This window comes from Panthera pardus, unplaced genomic scaffold (assembly GCF_024362965.1).
Source record: "Panthera pardus isolate Hobbes unplaced genomic scaffold, ASM2436296v1 HiC_scaffold_15, whole genome shotgun sequence".
NCBI lineage: Eukaryota > Metazoa > Chordata > Mammalia > Carnivora > Felidae > Panthera > Panthera pardus.
In genome coordinates, this window is record NW_026526710.1 from 10,762,837 (window position 1) to 10,782,621 (window position 19,785).

Below are 19,785 nucleotides of genomic sequence, written 5' to 3' on the forward strand. Positions count from 1 at the left end.
AAGCATGGATCTTCCTTTCAATTTTGTTAAATTCTCATTTTTCTCTCTGACATTTCCTTTAGATTCAAAGCCTGTGCAAATTTCATGGCTACACAAATTCCTTCATGTGTCTAAAGGAAGCAACAGAAATTTAGCCCAGTTAGAAGACATACAATTTTCAAGGTCAAATTGGTAAGCTGCCTCAAAAGCAGGGAAGAGCCGATTTCAAGAACATTCTGCCAGCTGAGGCCCTGAGGAGAGCCTACCTTGCCAGCAGCAAACAAGTGACAGCCCTTCACGGCTTCAAAAACGTTGGGTGAGATGTCGGGCTGGGCGGGAAGGTGAGCCTGCGCCAGGGACTGCTTCACTTTCTTCACGTCAACAAGGCACAGAGCTCGCTCTTCTCCTGAAGGGAAAAGGAAGAGCTTCACGGTCAGTGTGAGGCAGGGAAGCAAAGGTGTGGGATGGCAGTTCTACTTCTCTTCACAAACATCCACGCGGGGCCATGCAGGTCAACAGAGTTTTCCAGACACTCCTGTGTACACAGCTTAGGTCCAAGTTTCAGATCTAAAATGAAAACATCTGGCCTCTTGGTCAAGATTCTGGGATGAAAAAAAAAATTCTGCCGACATAAAATCAGAATGTGAACTGTACTTTCAAACATGATCCCCATCAAAGTGAAGATGAGGACGGGTTAGGAACAGAGGGGACGTTTTATGAAATGACAGGCTTGGACCGTTCTGATAGGTCAGTGTCATGGAGGACCAAAGGAAGGCCAAGGATGCATTCCAGATTAAAGGAGACTAATGGGACACTACTAAATGTAGTGCACAATCTGGGACTGGATCACAAACCAAGGGGGAAAATACCAGAAAGGACGTTATTGGAGCCGCAGGTAAATTCTAACTATGAGCAGTGTGTCAGACAACTGCATTCCAACGAGGGATAAATATCCTGAATCCAAAAACGGTGCCACGTTAAACGATTCTGTGTGATACTATGACAGTAGACCCATGCCACTACACGTTTGTCCAAACCCACCAAGAGTGAACCCTCACGGACACTCTGGACCCTGGCTGATGATGTGTCACTGCAAGTTCATTAGTTATGTCCAATGTCCCACTCCAGTCGGGGATGCTGATAGTGGGGGTGGAGGGATACTGGAACTTTCTGTCCTTTAAGCTCAATTTCACTGTGAACCTAAAACGCTTCTAAAGAATAAAGTCAAGTAGGAAGGGAGGAAGGTAGGGATGGAGAGAAAGGAAGGGAGGGAGGGAGGGAGGGAAGGAAAGAAGGAAAGGAAGGAAGGCAAGCAAGCAGAAAAACAAAAGAGGCAAAGAGAGTAAGTGTTGAGAGCCAGTTCCTGACTATATTATTTCAGCCACGCCTAAAACAAGACCTGACTGTGGATGTTTTTGAACATTGAGCCAGCAAATTACTGTTTTCCATTAAAAAAAAAAAAAATAGTACTGCCAATAAAGAGAGAAAAAATTTTTTGCCATGGTTATGTGAGACAATGCCCATGTTCGTAGGTGATACGGTGAAGAATTTGGGGTCACAGCTGCAAGGGACTCTCAGACGGCTCAAAAGTTAGTGTGTGTGCGTGCACGCATGTACATTTGTATAGGAAGAGAGAGAAAATATGGCAAAATGTTAACCAGTGAACAGATGAAGGGTTTCTGAGGGTCACACAGAAATAAGAGGCAACATGCTAACAGGCAGGCTCTCAGAAGGCCATGGCTCAAGGTGGCATTGACCTCGCCACGACGCCGGCATCAAAGGGTCTGATGTTACCAGGACTCTGAGGCTCCTACTCGTCCCCTGGCTTAATGGTGAAGTGTTCTTTGGGGGTGTCAGACTGTACTGCACTGGCCACCATGGGAATAAATCTGGGCAGAGAGCGCCATCAGCTTGGGCACCAGCAGGGACACAGAGGAAAGAGCCGCTTCTGCTCCCACCTGCCTGCAGGAGGGCCTGCCTTTGTGTTTCGCAAGCGTGACACTGGCTTTCAGATAGTTTCCCTCGACAGTGAAGAGAAAGCGCCATGTCCTTGGCCTACCACCTGCTATCATGAGTAGCTTCTCCAGGTCCTTGATGATATAAATTTGGAAGACTGCTCCGATTCCTGGGACATGGGTGAGGGAGTTTTTCAAGACATTCAGAGCGTAGAGCCCTTCCTCAGTGCCTACCAACACCACCTGCAAGGAGAGAAGGTCACAAGCACAACGTAAGCATGATCACATCCCGGGGACAACCCCATCAAGGAAGAGCCCTTTCTTTCTTGACTGCAGGGGGCGGCTACTGCCAGTGTCCAGAGAACAGTGCTACCTGGTCGCTGAAGGGCAGTGTGCAGTTCATGTCTAGACGGTCATCACCTTCCAGTTTCAGCAGGGAGTTTCCAAGCAATTTCTTTTCGTATTGGAACAAATGTAAAAAAGAAGGAAAGAAAGGAAAAGAAAAAAACAAGGACATGGTAAGATGGAACTGTTCATGACCAAACCATCCAGAGAGATGAAAGCAAGAACAGAGAGAAGTTTGGTGCCAGGAAGGAAGGTTACGCCTGAAAATGCCAGAAACACACATTTGGTCTTGGCTTGCCCCGTATTTTGATCTGAGCTCAGAAGGCAAAACACGAATGTTACTGCTTATCTCTGGGGTGGTTGTTAATTAGCATCAAAGTAATGCCTCAGCTTGATGCAGAAATAAAATAGCTGTAGAGACATTTTCTGTGGTAGGAAATAAGCTGAGGCTAAAGAGATTCCACCTGCAAAGGGTTAATAAGCCACATGGAAGGCTCCTGCCCCTCCAGGCTGCAGCAAAAGTACAAAGCACAGTGTCAGCACCAAAGAAGCAAGCTTCTGAATCTCTTTACCTGAACCCACGCAGGCAGAAGCTCGTAGGAAATACAGTCACGGCCCTATTGTACACATATTAACATGGATTTCAATAACAGGCTCACACAGGTAACCACAAAATAAGTCATCAAAACACTGGTCCACCCAGTGAGCAAAGCTCCGATCAGGAGGCTCATGGTTAAGAAGTTCACCGTTGTGAACCGTGAAGGTGCTTACTAGGAGCCCAGTGTTTGGTCTTTGGTGGAGAAAACACCAATGAGCAAGGAGCCCTGTTTATATCTTGGAAGTTTCCAGGAGGAGTGATGCCAATCAAGGCACACCTACAGTTCCAACATCTTAAGGGTAAGTAGGATTCCAAACCTGCCTACAGAAGAGCAGTTCGTGTGGAAGGTACGAGAAGGTTATGAAAAGCCTTCCCGAAGTTGGCATGGCTGTCGGCAGACTTTTGTGCTGCTCCACAGCCAAGCGCTTGCAAATAAACTCATCAGAGTAAACGAGAAAGAGGATTTCCATATGAGTACATTTGCTGCCGTGACCAAGATCAATCGCTGCCCCAAGAGCTGGCTAACGGCACTGACTGCCTCATTCTAAAGGGCCGCAGGGGGAGGGTGTGTGACACCAGACAGACCGCGTACAGCCTGTATCTCAGTGACACAAGAGTCCCAGTCATGACAGTCTCGGCCATCACTCCCCTGGAGAGGCGGCAAGAGGGGCCCCACCACTCAGGTCAGTTCCCAAGTCAGCCCACTTTACAAAGACAGACTCCAGCTCCTGCCTCCATACTCACAGCATCAGCTTCTGCTTTTTCCCTAGAAACTCTCCCACCTGCGACCACAGACTCTAAGGCGGTGACCCAGCGCTGTTTGTCGGGGAAGCTGGGAGCCAGCAAGTAGAGCGTTCTCCCGGGCCAGCAGGTGGTGTGTGGGTGAGACTCCATCTTCAGTATGTAGGGGACATCTAGGGGATGGGACAGAGAGCAGGGGTCCGCTGTGGATTCCTCTCACTCTTGGGAGGGATGGCCCTGAGGTGTCAGACATCGCCCAGGCATGCAAGTCCTAGACCCCACTATAAAGGGGGAGCCAAGGAGGGCGCCCCCTCCTCCCCCTGCTGATTCATCCAGCCCAGTGCCCGCCCCCACTCTCACCTCCCCACCCCACCCCCTGCCGTGGGTTCTCCGGCTTCCGCTCACCTGCTTTGGCTGTATTTGCAAGCTCAGAAGCACCAACGGCGCCATGAATAGATACATCCCCGTCGGGAAGGCACAGCTCAAATTCTTCCACCGGCCTCTGTCCAGCTTGGTGCAAAGAGGAAGGGCAGAGAGAAAACCAAAAGAACAGGAACAAGAACGAGGGGAGAAGAGAGGAAGAAAGAAACAGAGACAGAGAGAGAGAAAGAGAGAGACAAGGCAAGAGAGACAGAGTATGCGTGGAAAGAGAGGCGCACGAGAACAAAGGAGGAGGGAAAAAGGTGTGCAGAGAAGGCGGAGAGGGAAGATAAAAACAAAATAAAGTGTGTCAGATGAGTAGCACAGTCAAATTTCTGCTGACGATGCGGATTTATGGGCTAGTTGACTGAGGCAGAAGTTCTCTGAAGGTGTATTAGCAGGTAGGATCTTCAGGGCAGCACCCTGCAGGTTCCTCAGAGGGGAGACCTATAGACGTGAGTATCGTACCAATAACCTTTAGCGAAGTCATTTGGTTTTTAATTTTCAAAAATGGAAAATCGTAGAAGGCTTGCAACGCAGTTGGAAAAACAAAGCCTTCACGCCAAGACTGAGAGACCTGGGTCAACCACGTGCAATGAAATTCCCCCTGAATTCTTAATTTACCTTCTCTGGCTTCGCTGTCATAAATGAGGACTTTAGATCCCTCCAGGACAATGTACTTCCTGTCCCAGCCTTGCTGTCCTCGTTTGTTATTCCTGGGGGTATAGGGATGGATAAGAACAAAGGTTTAGACTCAGGAGGGAAGGAGGGAGGGGGAATCCTAGCCACGACGCTTCCCTAGGAAACCTCAGGAATGGAAGTGCCCTGTGCCGTCCATGTATCAGGGGAGGCAGAGCTTCCTTCTCCCCTTGTGGGTTCTGTGGCTGGCCTAGGCATTCCACTGGTATCAGACAGACGAACAAGAGATAAGCATATGGTTTTTATTTTATGTGTGTGTACCTGGGAATCTCCATAAGAAAATAAAGACCCAAAAAGTAGATAGGCCTAGTGTTTGTATGCTAGCTTGAACAAAGAGTAGTGGTTATGAAAAAGCAACTAAAATGTATGGGGAGGCTAAAGGAAGATAAGGTGTTACTTTAACAAGGCTTATCTGCAGAGTTTTGTCTACAAGCCTTGCCTCCCTGCTTCTGGTGAGAATATTTCTTTCCTCCTGGAAAAGGGAGGGGTGCTCTTACACGGGAGATTTATCTCCTGCTTTCAGGAAGAGAAAGGGGAGGTCAGAGGGGCCTTCTTAGACCTGCTGTTTCTCAAGTGCCTTTGGCTCAAAATAATCCTGGTTCCAAAGTGGCATATTTTGGGGTGGCATCTTTGCCGGCACGTGCCCCAGCCCAAGCCACCCTGTCACAATACCTGGGCACTTTCATCCACCCTTCCAGGTGCAGGCCGCTGCTGGGCTCCTTGGTCTGGAGACCCGGGGAGTTCATTTTGTCACGGCAGAAGGCCTCGGTGAAGTGCGTGGCATACTCGGCTGGCAGGCCACAGGTGGCTGGCAAGCACGTAGAGCACTTGGGATGACACATCACCTGACATTCTGGGGAAAAGCAGTGAACAACCTGAAAACACCTTGTCGAACCCTGGACCATTCCTCCCTCTGCCAGCCAAGCCCCAGCCAGGGTCCATCGGTCGAGCCCCATCACCCAGGTAAATCCCTAAGCTTTCGCAGGAGCCAGGTCCTCCCTACAGAGAGAGGAAACATGAGAGCCAAGTGCTCTCCACCCAGTTGTCCTGGCTTCTCCCCAGGCCGCCACAAACAGGCGTGTAGAGGACCCACCGGCAAGGTTCAGCTGGAGCCAGCACCCAGCCTAAAGGTGGGGAAAGGGCAGCCTGGCAAAACGGGAGGGCTGGAAATCAGCAAAGCGCAAGGCATTTTGCACACGGGGGGTGGACACGTGAGCTGGAAACATGTATAAGCTCTCTCCTTCAACGGGAAAAGTAGCGTCCTCCCACTGGAATGAAAAGCTTCAAAATGAATGCGCTATATGGTAAAACATTTTTAAAGGAAAAAACCCACACCCATCAGATAGATTTGTTTAGGGGGAGACATGCAGGTGCCCACGGCAAACGCACCACTGCTTCTCTTACCAAGACATTTGGATGCCTGGCGCCCAAAGTGCACAGTATCCAGACACACAGCGCACTTTGTGGCTCGCATGTTCAATCCTACGTTAAATCGGTGAGGAATATTGTGGTGCATGCGCTCCTTAAGACGCCGACTGAATTCTGAAGGAAAATGTTTAAAAATTCATTAGGTGCTGCAAATGATACCGTCAAGAAAGTAAAAAGACAACCCACAGAATGGGAAAGGATATTTAGAAATCATCTCTCTGACAAGGGGCTTGTAGCTAGAATATATAAAAAGCTCTTACAACTCAATAATAAACAAGACAACCCAATTTTAAAATGGGCAAAGGATCTGACTAGAAGATAAGTAAATGATCAATAAGCACATGAAAAGATGGTCAACATGATTGGTCATTAGAAAAACACAAATCAGGGGTGCCCGGGTGGTTCAGTCAGTTGAGCATCTGACTTTGGATCAGGTCATGATCTCACAGTGCATGAGTTCGAGCCCCATGTCAGCCTCTGTGCTGACAGCTCAGAGCCTGGAGCCTGCTTGGGATTCTGTGTCTCTGTCTCTCTCTCTCTCTCTCTCTCTCTCTCTCTCTGCCTTCCCTCGCCCCCTCCACTACCCCCGCTTGTGCTGTCTCTGTCTCTCTCAAAATAAATAAACTTAAAAAAAAAAAAAAAAAGAAAAAGAAAGAGGGGCACCTGGGTGGCTCAGTCGGTTGAGCGACCGACTTCAGTTCAGGTCATGATCTCACGGTTTGTGAGTTCAAGCCACGCGTCGGGCTCTGTGCTGACAGCTGGGAGCCTGGAGCCTGCTTCAGATTCTGTGTCTCCCTCTCTCTCTGCCCCTCCCCCACTCATGCTCTGTCTCTGTCTCAGAAATAAACATTAAAAAAATTTTTTTTTAAAGAAAGAAAAACACAAATCAAAAGCACAAGGAGATGCCACTTCACACCCCACTAGGAGGTCTAGAATCAGACACATGGAAAACAAGGTGAGGGTGTGGAGAAATCCAAATCCTCATACACTGCTGGTGGGAATGTCAGGTGGTGCAGCCGCTCTGGAAGACAGTTTTGGCAGATCCTTGAAAAGTTAAAATTAGGATTGCCCAGCAATGGTGTGACCCAGCAATGCCATTCCTAGGTATATGCCCAAGAAAGCCGAAAACATATGGAGCCACAACATACAATGTTCACAGCAACGTTATTTAGGATAGCCTAAAGATGGAAACAACCCAAACGATTATCAATGGATTAATCAACAAGATCTGCTATCCATACAACAGAATATTACTCAACCAGAACAAGGTGAAGTACTAATTAATGCTACAAGACGGGTGAGTCTCCAAAGCATTATGCTCAGTGAGACAAGCCAGACACAAAAAATATGGTATGATTTCATTTATATGAAATGTCCAGAGCAGCAAATCTCTTCAGCTTAGTGCTGCCAGAGGTCTGGCAGAGGGGAGAATGAGGAGTGACTGCTAACGGGTGCAGAGTTTTGTGGGGAGGGAAAGGTTAAGGCCAAAAAATGTCCCCAAATTAGAAAGTGATGGTTGTACACCCTTAATGCACTTAATAAAAAAACATCCAATCATACACTTCAAATGAGTGGATTGTATGGCATGTGACTTTATCTCCATAAAGCTGTTAAAGAACCATTACAGCAGGTTACAGAGTGTGAAACTATTTTAACACTCACAGATGCATCTCAAGTTCTATGAATCAACTTAAAATCTCCATTATCCGGTTATTAGGAGTTGGGTATTTTTTTTTTTTTAATGTTTATTTATTTTTGGGAGAGAGATGCAGAGTGTGAGCGGGGAAGGTCAGAGAGAAAGGGAGACACAGAACCTGAAGCAGACTTCAGGCTCCGAGCTGTCAGCACAGAGCCCGACACAGGGCTCAAACCCACAAACCGTGAGGTCATGACCTGAGCTGAAGTCAGACGCTTACCCGACTGAGCCACCCAGGCACCGCTAGCCATATGTATTATTAATATACACTCTAAGATAACATTTTAAGTAAAAGAAGAAAGGTGTTTTGCAGTGTATAGCTTAGTGTGCTATGATATTTTAATAGAAAAAAGGGCTAAGGAAAATATGCCTATTTCCTCATACTCTTTAAGTATAATTATATAAGATACATGAATAATATGATATGCTTTCACATGCATGAACTATTGCTGGAAGAATACAGTGGTGGTCCCCGGATAAGGGAACTGACATCGGGGACAGGGGACTCACTTCTTACTCTTTATCCCTTAGTATTATTACTTGTCACTTTTACCGTATGTATGCATTTTCTTAGTGGATTAAAAACACTTTCAACCAAACTCCAAGGGCCCCTTGGGAACGTACCCTCTGGAGTCGATGACTCCTTTCTGCGGCTGGAGGGCGGGGCGAGCAGGCTCATGGCACTGGGCTGGTGCTCGGGCGACCGCACGATGGCGGACATGGCGATCTGCTGCCTCGCGGTGGCTGGCGTAGATGGGTGCGGGTGGTCTGTGGCCTTCCGGTGGGCAGCTGGAAAGAGACCAGTCCGATGCCTTCTGGTTAGCTGGGTCACCAAGAAGCCCAAACCAAGCGGACTGCCCCTGGGCTGTCTTTCAAGCCCCCGAGACCAAAAGGACACGCATCGTGCCAAATGGGCAATACCAAGGATGCTGTGAAGTTTTCACACTTGGGACATCTGGACTGAGAGCGTATGGGCCAGAACCACAGATGCTGAACTAGTACAACCCATCTGCTTGAGGTGGGTCCTCTGCCTTTTCCAGAGACTTGGCGTAGAGAGTGCCCCTACCTTCCTCCCGGGCAGACCGGAGCTCGATGCGGGTCTTCTGAAGGGCTTCCTCTAGCTCTGCACAGCGAGCTTTCTCCTTCTCCAGAGCCACCTTCAGCTCATTGTACTGCAGAGGAACCTGTGTGGGCAAAGCAGGGTCCTCTTTCCGTCGACTAAATAAACCCTAGCAATGGAAACAGAGATATCTCCTAACTCCTGGAAACTGGCACTTTAGCTGAAGGAACTCTGACTCAAGAGGAGCAGACCATGAAAGCCAGGAGCATACTCACTGTAAGCGGATTTAGTAAAAATGGCATGTGAAGGGGGAAAGGGGAGACTGAACCACAGCCCGTTCCAGCCGGCTGGAAAAAAATAGGGTTTTGGAAATTTTCAACAAGAGGGCTCAAGATGCTTGCACGGCCACCACCCCTTCCTTCGGCATTCCCAAGGAGGAGAGCCATTTCCTGAGTCTTTACCCTCAAAAAATGGAAGTGGAGGATGGAGTCAGGACGGATGGTTCGGAAATCACTCTTGCCTTGAATTTGTCTCATGATGCTTAGTTACGAGACACAGAGATGAGCATTTTTTAAAAAGGAGACAAAAAACTTGAATCCTAAAATAATGTCAAAACAAGGGGCTTACTCAAAAAAAAAAAAAGCAAATGAAAAAATGAAAACGTGTACTGGACATGGAAAAAGGAAAACACAGGGAATCATGTGGCTGAAAAAAAAAAATTAACCACCAAAAATAAATGGAAACACCCTGACTACATCACATGACACAATCAGAAAACAATCCGCTGCTAAAATACAAAAGATTAAATATCAGAAGCATAACAAGCACAGACAGTCACGCGGTATGCAAGAATGTCCCTCCCCGGCAGCCACCACTGGAGGAGGCTGTTCTCGTCCCTCACCATAAAGAGAGCGCTGGGGACACGGGCGCCAACTGCCCGCTCCAGCCCCTTCTCGGGTGTTCCAGGTCACTGGGGGCTGCCACTGCTCCCCCAGGGTGGGAATGCTTTGGGAAGGAAAAGGCAGGGTCCTCAGAGACCTGTTCAGACTAAGAACACCCGGCCAAACCTCCTAAGAGGGCTCTGGTGGTTTAGGGAAGCAGGTCTTGGGTGGATCCAAAATCTGCATAGGTGCATCTGTGTATAACCCTGTCCATAGCTGGGTGGGTTTTTTCCCCTTTCCTTTTCTTTTTGGTCAAAGTTTTTCATTTGTTTGTCTATTATCCTTCTAAAGGGATGGCGCAGCACCCTTGGAGTGGAGTGGTGTCACCTCACCTCCCTGGGTCCCAGTCTCCTGCTAGGACTCTGCCAGTCAAAAGGACTGGGCTAGATGATTTCCAGTCTCTTCTGGAGTTCCGTATATGTGCTCTGAGAATCCTACTACAGAACTGAGAACCACTCTCTCTTTCTCCTGAATCCCACACACATGACCTATCTCTCTATAGCCCTGTACCTGTGACCTGCTAATCCCTCTGGAGTCTTGTACAATGACCTCTCTGGAAACCTTTCTCTCTGCTATTACCACCCACCCCCCAATCCAGCTGCTTATTAAAAAAAAAAAAAAAAAAAAGAGAGAGGGAGAAAGAAAAAAAAATCACTCCCTTAACAGAGACAGGCACTATAATTTTAAAGGCTATGAACACAAAGTAGTTTGTTACAGACTTGATAATGACATGCCTTCCTTAAGGACTATTCTGACGATCTCAAAACCTATTTTCAACCCAACATAAAACTAGAAAAATGTGCATTTTGTTTTCATGGATGTTTCTGTAATTATCTCTCACAACGGTATTTCATGAATCATAAGGACTGAGAAAACCTCCCGACTTTTCTAACACTCGGACCCACCTTTTTCTTTTTAGCGGGCTGGTCCATTTTGGCTTGCAGAAAATCAATGAGTTTGGTTTGTTGAGAAATAGTACCTTCCATTTTCACTTTTTCATGAGAATAGAGAACCTAAAATTCATAAAAACAAAAAAATAAGCTTGGCCCTAGAAAGAAGTATACTTGCAAATTTGGTACTTTAAACAAATAAAAAATAAAGTCATTAGGATAGTAGCAAATGAACATTCAACACAAACCACACTGCACCAATATTTACTCAGTCCTATTCTTACAGCCCAAAACAAACAAACAAAAGGAATGATACATGGACAGGTAGGTGAAAAAGTAAAACGAGCCAGGGGTTAATATTAGAATCTCGGGCATGATCATGATAGAAATTTTCCAACATCTCTGAATGTTTGGAAAGTTTCCCAATGAAATATTGGGGGAAACACACAATAACATACAATATAAAGATAGCGACCGTTTCCCCAGATGGCTTTTGGCCATCACGCTTTGCCTCCGCAGGCAATCTTTAAGCCAATTCCCTCCGCTGGTTCTCACCTGAATGTTTTCCAGCTGGTACTCCAGATCGCTCCTTTCCGTCTTCAGCAGATCAGCCCGGTCTAGGGCTTCCTGCAGCCCTTGAGTCAGACGGAAGATGTGATTCTTCTGCAGATCCATCTGCTGCTGTAATTTGGCTTGCTAGTGGGGAGGAAGGCCAAGACAGAGTCTCGGTACCACGGAGAATACAGCTTGGTCCCCCACTGTTAGCTTGTTGCCAAACTAATTGCAGGCATGGCACCAAATTTGGCTTTTGAAATCATCTCTTTCCAGAATTACCGATGGTCTTCTGTTCCAAATTGGTGCATGGCACCAATAAGAAGAATCTGCCCAGAAATCTCTGATGGCCAGCAAGTCACGGGATCCCCACCGTAACAAGAAATCCAGGCTGGTGGTCTGCCTTCCCAGAGTTACAATTAAGGACATTTGGGTACGTACGATATGGCCCATCTGAGGTGCCCTCTGAGATGCTGTGAATTACTGCCATGACAGCTAAGCTCCAATTTGTCCTTGGGGTTTTTGGGTTGTTGTTTTTTTTTTTAAAGATCTGTTTATTTTTGAGAGAGAGAACGCAAGTGAGGAAGGGGCAGAGAGAGAGGGGGACAGAAGATCCAAAGTGGGCTCTGTGCTGACAGCAGCAAGCCACACGCGGGGCTCAAACTCATGAGTCGCAAGATCATGACCTGAGCCAAAGTTGGGTGCTCCACCAACCGAGTCACCCAGGTGCCCCCTGGGTGACATACTCAGTGCCACCATGCCCGGCGTACCCCAGATGTTCAAGGAATTCTCGTAATCTCTCTCCCTCCTTTGTCCTCTTTCCTTCCCTCCATCCAATTTGGGCTTCCCTCTCACTTCCCCATCTGCCTTCCCCGTGCCAGCCTCCTCCACCAGCCTCCCCCATCAGTCCTTCATAAAGCAAGAGATACCGTCAGCAGCCAGAGATCACCTGGCCTGTGTGCCAACTTAGAATTTATGAATCAAACCAGAACCCCTAAAATGCAGGGGGGAGGGGACGCAGGGGGACAGCTAAGATTACCTCTTAAAGGGAACTATGAGTCCCTTACAGTGCAAGTGATTTCCACAAATTACCCTCTTTAGTTTCTTCCCACTATTTTAGGACAACATTAATTACTACACAGGAAGCAGAGAAACAGGAGCTGGGGACAAAAATTGGTTTGGTGACAGCCAGGCCCAAAATATTTCTCTAGAATAAACACATCAACTGTCCGTGAGCTTTCCAAGAAACAGACTGCTTATTTACTATAATAAAAAACAAGAGTGACAGGTTGCTCAGTGGAATGTTTTTCAAAGCCATTTACTTGCTTCCCAGAGAGAGGGAAATGGGGGCTATTCATGGGTCAGTGCTGGACTGAATGCAGGGCGTTGGACCTGTCCAACAATTCCACGAGGTGACAGGAGACCGGGAGGGTGCATGAGGGAGCTGGATCACAGAACCAGAGCACCAAACAACCGCGGTGGTTGAAAGGATGGATCAAAACCAACAAGAAAAAGTTCAAAAGGACAGTATTCTTTGAAAACACTGACTGATAAATGCCAGAATATAAAGATGTTTACTCAAAAAACGCAAGCTTACAGAAGGGTTGGTGGCGATGTCACAGGTCAGTGGGTGTCGGTGGTGTGATAGAGCTATCCAAAGAGCCCAGGGTAACTGGCAGAGGCTTACAGAGCCCAGAATGGAGCTGGAAATATCCCACTGGACCCCATGTTGCTCATACCCTGTGGACTTTTAGAAACTCTCTTTGGAAAGATAAATCTACCAGAAAAGAACATCTCAAACTTGGAGGGACTTGAAATGTTTCAATTAGGTAAGAGAAGGTGGTCTGGCGTGGGGGAGCTACTCAGATATCTAACTGACTGTCACAGAGATAATAAACGTAGCTCTCTCCTAGAACTATCGCAAGGACTTTATGAGCCAAAGCATGAAAAGGGCACTTGGCATATAGCAATTGCTACTTAAACATTAGTTTTTTGGAGGCATCTGGGTGGCTCAGTCAGTTAAGTGTCCAACTCTTGATTTCAGCTCAGGTCATGATCTCACAGTTCAGGAGTTCAAGCCCTGTGTTGGGCTCTGGGCAGACAGCACAGAGTCAGCTTGGGATTCTCTCCCTCTCTCTCTGCCCCTCCTCTGTTTGTACTCTCTCTCTCTCTCCCTCAAAAATATGTAAACATTTAAACATTATTTTTTTATTAATCAAGTAATTTGATTATTATTTGGTATTACTCTATTTTAGGTGGTAATACCAGACTCAAATGTTTCAATGAAACAGAACCAGTGGTTGGAAGTTATAGGCTTTAGTTCAAAATAAGACAGAACTTTCTAAGAATTAAAGTTGTTGAAAAAATGGGTCAGGATATCCAAAGGCACATGTACTCAGGCAGAGGTTCAACCAGGCCCACCAGTGAGGAATGTTGGGGAAGGGATTCTCTGCCTTGGACAGGAGGTTAATTTGACCAGGATTAGCAAATGGACTTTCACCTCTGGCATTACCTCTGACAGCCTGATAGTAGCTATTGAATGTCATGTCAAAAAAAGTTTCTGAAGCCATTTTGGGTCCAGGAGGAAATCTGGGAGAAAGATCCATTAGCAAAGTCTGCCAGGGCCAGGGATGAAGGGAACAATGGAACAAGGGCTGGAAATTTGGGTTCTGTGACATAAAAAAAACAAAAACAAAAACAAAAAACACCTTCTTTCCAACCCTGAGACTGTGATTCTGGCCCCACTTACAAGTCTCTATACCTAATGAAGAGGATATGGTTAACTTAAGAAGACGACAAACAAGCAAAGACAAAAAAGAGAGAGACAAACCATGAAACAGACTATTTAAGTATGGAAGACAAACTGATGGGAACTAGAGGGGAGGTAAGTGAGGGGATGGGAGAAATAGGGGATGGGGATTAAAGAGTACACATATCACAATTTAAAAAAAGACACGCTAGGAGCGCCTGGGTGGCTCAGTCGGTTGAGCGTACAACTTCAGCTCAGGTCATGATCTCACAGCTCATGAGTTCAAGCCCCACGTTGGGCTCTGTGCTGACAGCTCAGAGCCTGGAGCCTGCTTCAGATTCTGTCTCCCTCTCTCTCTGCCCCTCCCCTGCTCATGCTTTGTCTCTGTCTCAAAAATAAATAAAAACGTCAAATAAACATTTAAAAAAAGACATGTTTTAACATATCTTGAAATCAAGACATGACATCTAGACACATAGATAGCTTTTTGACAAAGGTGTCAAGAAAATGTAGTGAGGAAAAGAGAGTCTTCTCAACAGATGGTACTGGAGTAACAGAATAGCTCTATGGAAAAAAGTGAACCTCTGCTCTCCTGCCATACGTAAAAATTAACTCGAAAGACATCCTAGACCTACAAATAAAAGCTAAAACTAGAAAACTTCTAGGAGAAAACAGAGAAAATAATATCTTTGACTTTAGGATAAGCATAATTTTCTTTTTTTATAGATATAATTTATTGTCAAAGTGGTTTCCATACAACACCCAGTGCTCATCCCAACAGGTGCCCTCCTCAATGCCCATCACCCACTTTCCCATCCCCCCCACCCCCCATCAACCTTCAGTTTGTTCTCAGTATCCAAGAGCCTCTTATGGTTCGCCCCTCTCCCTCTCTGTAACTTTTTCTTTTCCCCTTCCCCTCCCCCATGGTCTTCTGTTAAGTTTCTCAAGATCCACATATGAGTGAAAACATATGGTATCTTTCTCTGACTGACTTATTTCACTTAGCACAATACCCTCTAGTTCCATCCACGTTGCTGCAAATGGCCAGATTTCATTCTTTCTCTTTGCCAAGTAGTATTCCATTGTATATATAAACCACATCTCCTTTATCCATTCATCAGTTGATGGACATTTAGGCTCTTTCCATAATTTGGCTATTGTTTAAAGTGCTGCTATAAACATTGGGGGTACATGTGCCCCTATGCATCAGCACTCCTGTATCCCTTGGGTAAATTCCTAGCAGAAGCATAGTTTTCTTAAATAGGACACAGAAAACATAATCCATTTTAAAAACTGATAAATTTAACTTCCCCAAAATTAAGAGCATTTGCTCTTTGAAAGATACTGTTTGAAAAGACAAGGCAAGCTATAGAGTGGGTGAAAGATTCACCATCCATACATGTGGCAAAGGATTATTATCAAGAATTCTTTAAAAATTTTCCTCGGGGGGTGGGGGGGTATCTGGGCAGCTTAGTTCGTTGACCCAGAGCTTCTGACTCTTGATTTCAGCTCAGGTTGTGATCCAGCGGCATGGGATAGAGCCCAGTGCTAGGCTCTGCACTAAATGTGGAGCCTGCTTAAGATTCTGTCTGTCTCTCTCTCTCTCTGCCCTTCTCCCCTGCAGGCATATGTGTTCACTCTCTCTCCCATTAAAAAAAACAAAAAACAACTTTACTTGGAAGTAACTACCCAAAAGATTTGAATTTACACTTCCCAAAAGAAGATATATGAATGACAAATATGTGGAAAGATGTTTATCATCACTCATTAAAGAAACGTAAGTTAAAACCACAATGTGATACTGTAATATATGCACTAGAAAGGCAAAACAATACTGTTATGGGGTCAGAACTGCCACACGAAGACTTGGACACCATTTTTCATAGATTTATGTATAATAACTAAAAAAATGACAACCATTCAAAGATTCATTAACAGGTGAATGGATAAATGATGGTATACCCATACAATGAATTACTGCTTAGCAATAAAAAGCAATGAACGGCTAATACATTCATCAACATCAATAAATCACATAAGCATGTTCAACTAAACTAAAGAATCCAGATACAAGAGTGTACAGAGTATAACTCCACTTCTATGAGATTCTAGGAAAAAAACAAAAACAAAACAAAAACAAAAAAACTATCTATAGTGACAAAAAGCAAGTCAGCGGGTACCTGGGGCCAGACCCGGAAGGTATGGACTAGAAGGGGGATGAGGAACTTTTTTAGATGATGAAAATGTTTTATATTTTCGTTGCAGTGAGGATTAACCAGGCATTTACATTAAAACAATTATATATATAATTATATGTATGTATATACATATAGAGCAAACTTAGGTTAAGCCCTTGGTCACATGCTTACAAAGTGCACACCACGACCAGGGATCCTAGCCACATTCTGGACAATAAGTATCATTCTTTGTTTCATAATGGTTTCAAGTGTCAGTAAAATCTGCCTCAAACTCAGTGTCAGCCAGATGTCTGTGCTCAGCAATCTATCTGTGAAGTACAGACTGGGAAGCTGGAAATGTTCTCATGTCGTTTACAAGTGAGAAAGAGGGGACTGAATCAGGATCCCAGCATGCTATTCCAAGCCTTGTCACTGACTCACCATGTAACCCTGGACCAAAGTATTGAGCTGTCAGAGCCAGCTCTCCTTCCTCGGAAGGAAAATAGGACGGGCGAGATCATTGATTATTTCCGTTCTGTTTCCAACATGTGCCTAAAGCAGGGACATTGCCTATTCATTCCAGATAAAAGACCATCATTCTCTACTTGACCACCAGGTAGATTTTTAAATTTGTATTATAGTGTTCTTAATGCTGCCTTTGGTGAGCCTTCCACTCAGGATATATTGAGATATACCTAATTTTATTTTAAAAACCTTTATTGCGGTACAATACGCATAAAATTTACCGTTTTAACCATTTGTAAGTGCACAGTTCAGTGGCACTAAGGACATTCACGTGGTTACGCAACCCTTGCCAGCATCCACCTCCAGACCTCTCCCAAACGCCCACCCATGTTTTTTAAAGTATCATTCTGTAAGGTATTTTATTCTCACCTGCAAAATTTTCACCACATTTTCCCAAGTTGATAGTTTAGCAATATTATTTCTATCAGCACATATCATAATAAAACCTCAACTAATGAGAACAGGTAATCTGGTTAACTGAACTATCTGGCTCACTATGGGTTAAACAAAACCATCTTGGAATCTCATTTCTCATTAAATATCTTTACAAAGCATGTATGTCCTGGTTGGTCAATTCTAGTGAACAAAACAGAGTCGTCGGTGATCCAACATATAGGGCTTTGGTTGGGATCAGGACATCGTCAGCAACTTAAATAGACATTTTCAGAATTCTGTTAAAAGGTCCAGGAAATAATGTAAGGGATGGGTTCAGAAGATCAATTTGAGCTTTTCATTCTATGTCTCAAAGGCAGGACATAAATTTTTTTTTTTAATGGAGTTAAATGAATGTTCAAAAGTCTTCATGAAATTTGGTACTCAACACAATCTGGTCAAGTCTCTGCCCTGTGCATGAAGCTAATTTGCATGGATGTTCTACCAGCCTGAAAACTTAATATACTTTAGATATTAACTCTAAAAGAACAATTTAACTCAATATTCAGTCACCTGTATATTTAATAAGCTTCCATGGGGCACATACTCTTCTGTGCTCTATGTTCTATTAAGCACTATGTGAGAGGACACAAGTGACAAAGGCCGTCTAGCCTTTGTGACACATTCTTTGAGCCTGTTAAATACCTTCAAAAAGGTATTAAGTGACCACCTTACTTCTCCTTGAAAATTCCAACTTCAAAGATTGAACATCTAATATGGATCTGACCATCTAAACACAACAAATTTTCATCTTCAAAAGTCCACCTGGCTCCATTTCCCAGGTGTTTCACACTCACCTCTTCCAGAAGCCTCTGTTTGAGCTCCCGTTCAGTCTCCAGTTTCTGCTGTAAACTTCGGGCGTTCATTTCAAGCATGGCATGTTTCTTCTCCAGATCATTGAGCTGGGCATTTGGAAAAATTGGCCATGAGATCATATTTAGAAATGCTAGATGCGAATGACTTTTGAAAATTTCCATAAAGCTTCACATGTAAAGAATCAAGTTCTGAAGATCAGAATATAAATGTTGTTTTCTAAAAGTATAGTATCACAAAGGTCCATGTTGCAGATAAGCCTTGTACGGGGATGGGATTATTGCTAAGGGATGCATAAGTAACTATGACAAGTTCGAGGACAAGGATGATCACCTTGGCTGAATTTAATTAAACTATCAAATGCTGAATACTTACTATTGCACAGCATTATATTGGGCTCTTGTGATGAAAGAATGGACAAAGTCTCTCAAGAATCTTACAAACAGTCACAAAGTGGGAGACTGACCATAAATAGACCTATACACAATGACTGCTTTGTCACATGATATTTTCGGTAAGAGAGGTATGGAGAAGAATTATTCTTCCTGAATTACAGTCATCAAGAAAAGATTGTATTGGGGCGCCTGGGTGGCTCAGTCGGTTGAGCATCCGACTTTGGCTCAGGTCATGATCTCGCAGTTCATGAATTCAAGCCCTGCGTCAGGCTCTGTGCTGACAGCTGAGAGCCTGGAGCCTGCTTCAGATTCTGTGTCTCCCTCTCTCTCTGCCCCTTCCCTGCTCATGCTCTGTCTCTCTCTGTGTCTCAAAAATGAATAAACATTAAAAAAATTAAAAAAAAAAAAAAGAAAAGATTGTATTGGGGCATCTGGGTGGCTCAGTCGGTTAGGCATACAACTTCAGCTCAGGTCACGATCTCACGGTTCATGAGTTCGAGCCCCGCATCGGGCTCTGTGCTGACAGCTCGGAGCCTTGAGCCTGCTTCGGATTCTGTGTCTCCCTCTCTCTCTCTCTGCCCCTCCCGCACTCACAGTCTCTGTCTCTCTCTCTCTCTCAAAAATAAATAACATTAAAAAAAATTTTTTTTAATAATAAAAGATCATATCAATGTCTAGGGTCATAAAGGATGGGCAAACTTTGCTACAGAGTCCTCTAGGAACAGTTAAGTAGAAAAAAATATTCAAGTTAAACACAAAAAGGTTCATTTACCGCTAAATACTACATTTTGTTTCCTCACGGGTTAAAAAAAAAAAGTAAGCCAGTATCGAGGAACTCCAGAGTGTTCCTGAGGGGCAAGCTCTAGCCTTGAATCCAATCATTTTATTTCTATGAAATTTTATTTCTATAAGAAAAAATCATGGATATCCACAAAGTTTATGTTCATGATAGTGTTATGTATAATGGCAAAAAGCTGAAAGAAGCTCAAAGTTCCCACACAAGTGGAATGATTTAAAAAGGTATTTTTGTCGAAAAATCTATACACTGAAAACTATAGAAAGCTTATGAAAGAAATTGAAGAAGACATAAAAAAATGAAAAAAGATTCCATGCTCCTGGACAGGAAGAACAAATATTGTTAAAATGTTGATACTACCCAAAGCAATCTACATATTCAATGCAACCGCTATTAAAATAACACCAGCATTCTTCACAGAGCTAGAACAAACAATCCTAAAACCTGTGTGGAACCAGAAAAGACCCCGAATAACCAGAGCAATCTTGAAGAAAACCAAAGCAGGAGGCATCACAATCCCAGACTTCAAGCTATACTACAAAGTTGTAATCATCAAGACAGTATGGTACTGGCACAAGAACAGACACTCAGATC

At 44.6% G+C, this 19,785-nt stretch overlaps 1 protein-coding gene across 16 annotated transcripts in view; it reads right to left on the bottom strand.

Annotated features, from left to right (window-relative positions):
* CIT (citron rho-interacting serine/threonine kinase) overlaps positions 1-19,785 on the bottom strand; it is a 171,834-nt gene that overhangs the window by 23,286 nt on the left and 128,763 nt on the right. For 10 of the 16 annotated variants that reach the window (XM_019467299.2, XM_019467305.2, XM_019467300.2 and 7 more), the window contains 14 exons: positions 17,985-18,089; positions 11,308-11,448; positions 10,768-10,875; positions 8,928-9,090; positions 8,486-8,650; positions 6,142-6,279; positions 5,410-5,590; positions 4,663-4,754; positions 4,024-4,128; positions 3,622-3,791; positions 2,852-2,896; positions 2,308-2,388; positions 2,042-2,177; positions 246-385 (listed from right to left, as the gene is read on the bottom strand). In XM_019467299.2, coding sequence (XP_019322844.2) covers positions 246-385; positions 2,042-2,177; positions 2,308-2,388; positions 2,852-2,896; positions 3,622-3,791; positions 4,024-4,128; positions 4,663-4,754; positions 5,410-5,590; positions 6,142-6,279; positions 8,486-8,650; positions 8,928-9,090; positions 10,768-10,875; positions 11,308-11,448; positions 17,985-18,089 — 1,770 coding nt within the window. The remainder of the gene's footprint in view (positions 1-245; positions 386-2,041; positions 2,178-2,307; positions 2,389-2,851; positions 2,897-3,621; positions 3,792-4,023; positions 4,129-4,662; positions 4,755-5,409; positions 5,591-6,141; positions 6,280-8,485; positions 8,651-8,927; positions 9,091-10,767; positions 10,876-11,307; positions 11,449-17,984; positions 18,090-19,785) is intronic. The other 6 variants (XM_019467306.2, XM_019467301.2, XM_019467303.2 and 3 more) reach the window with 3 other exon arrangements.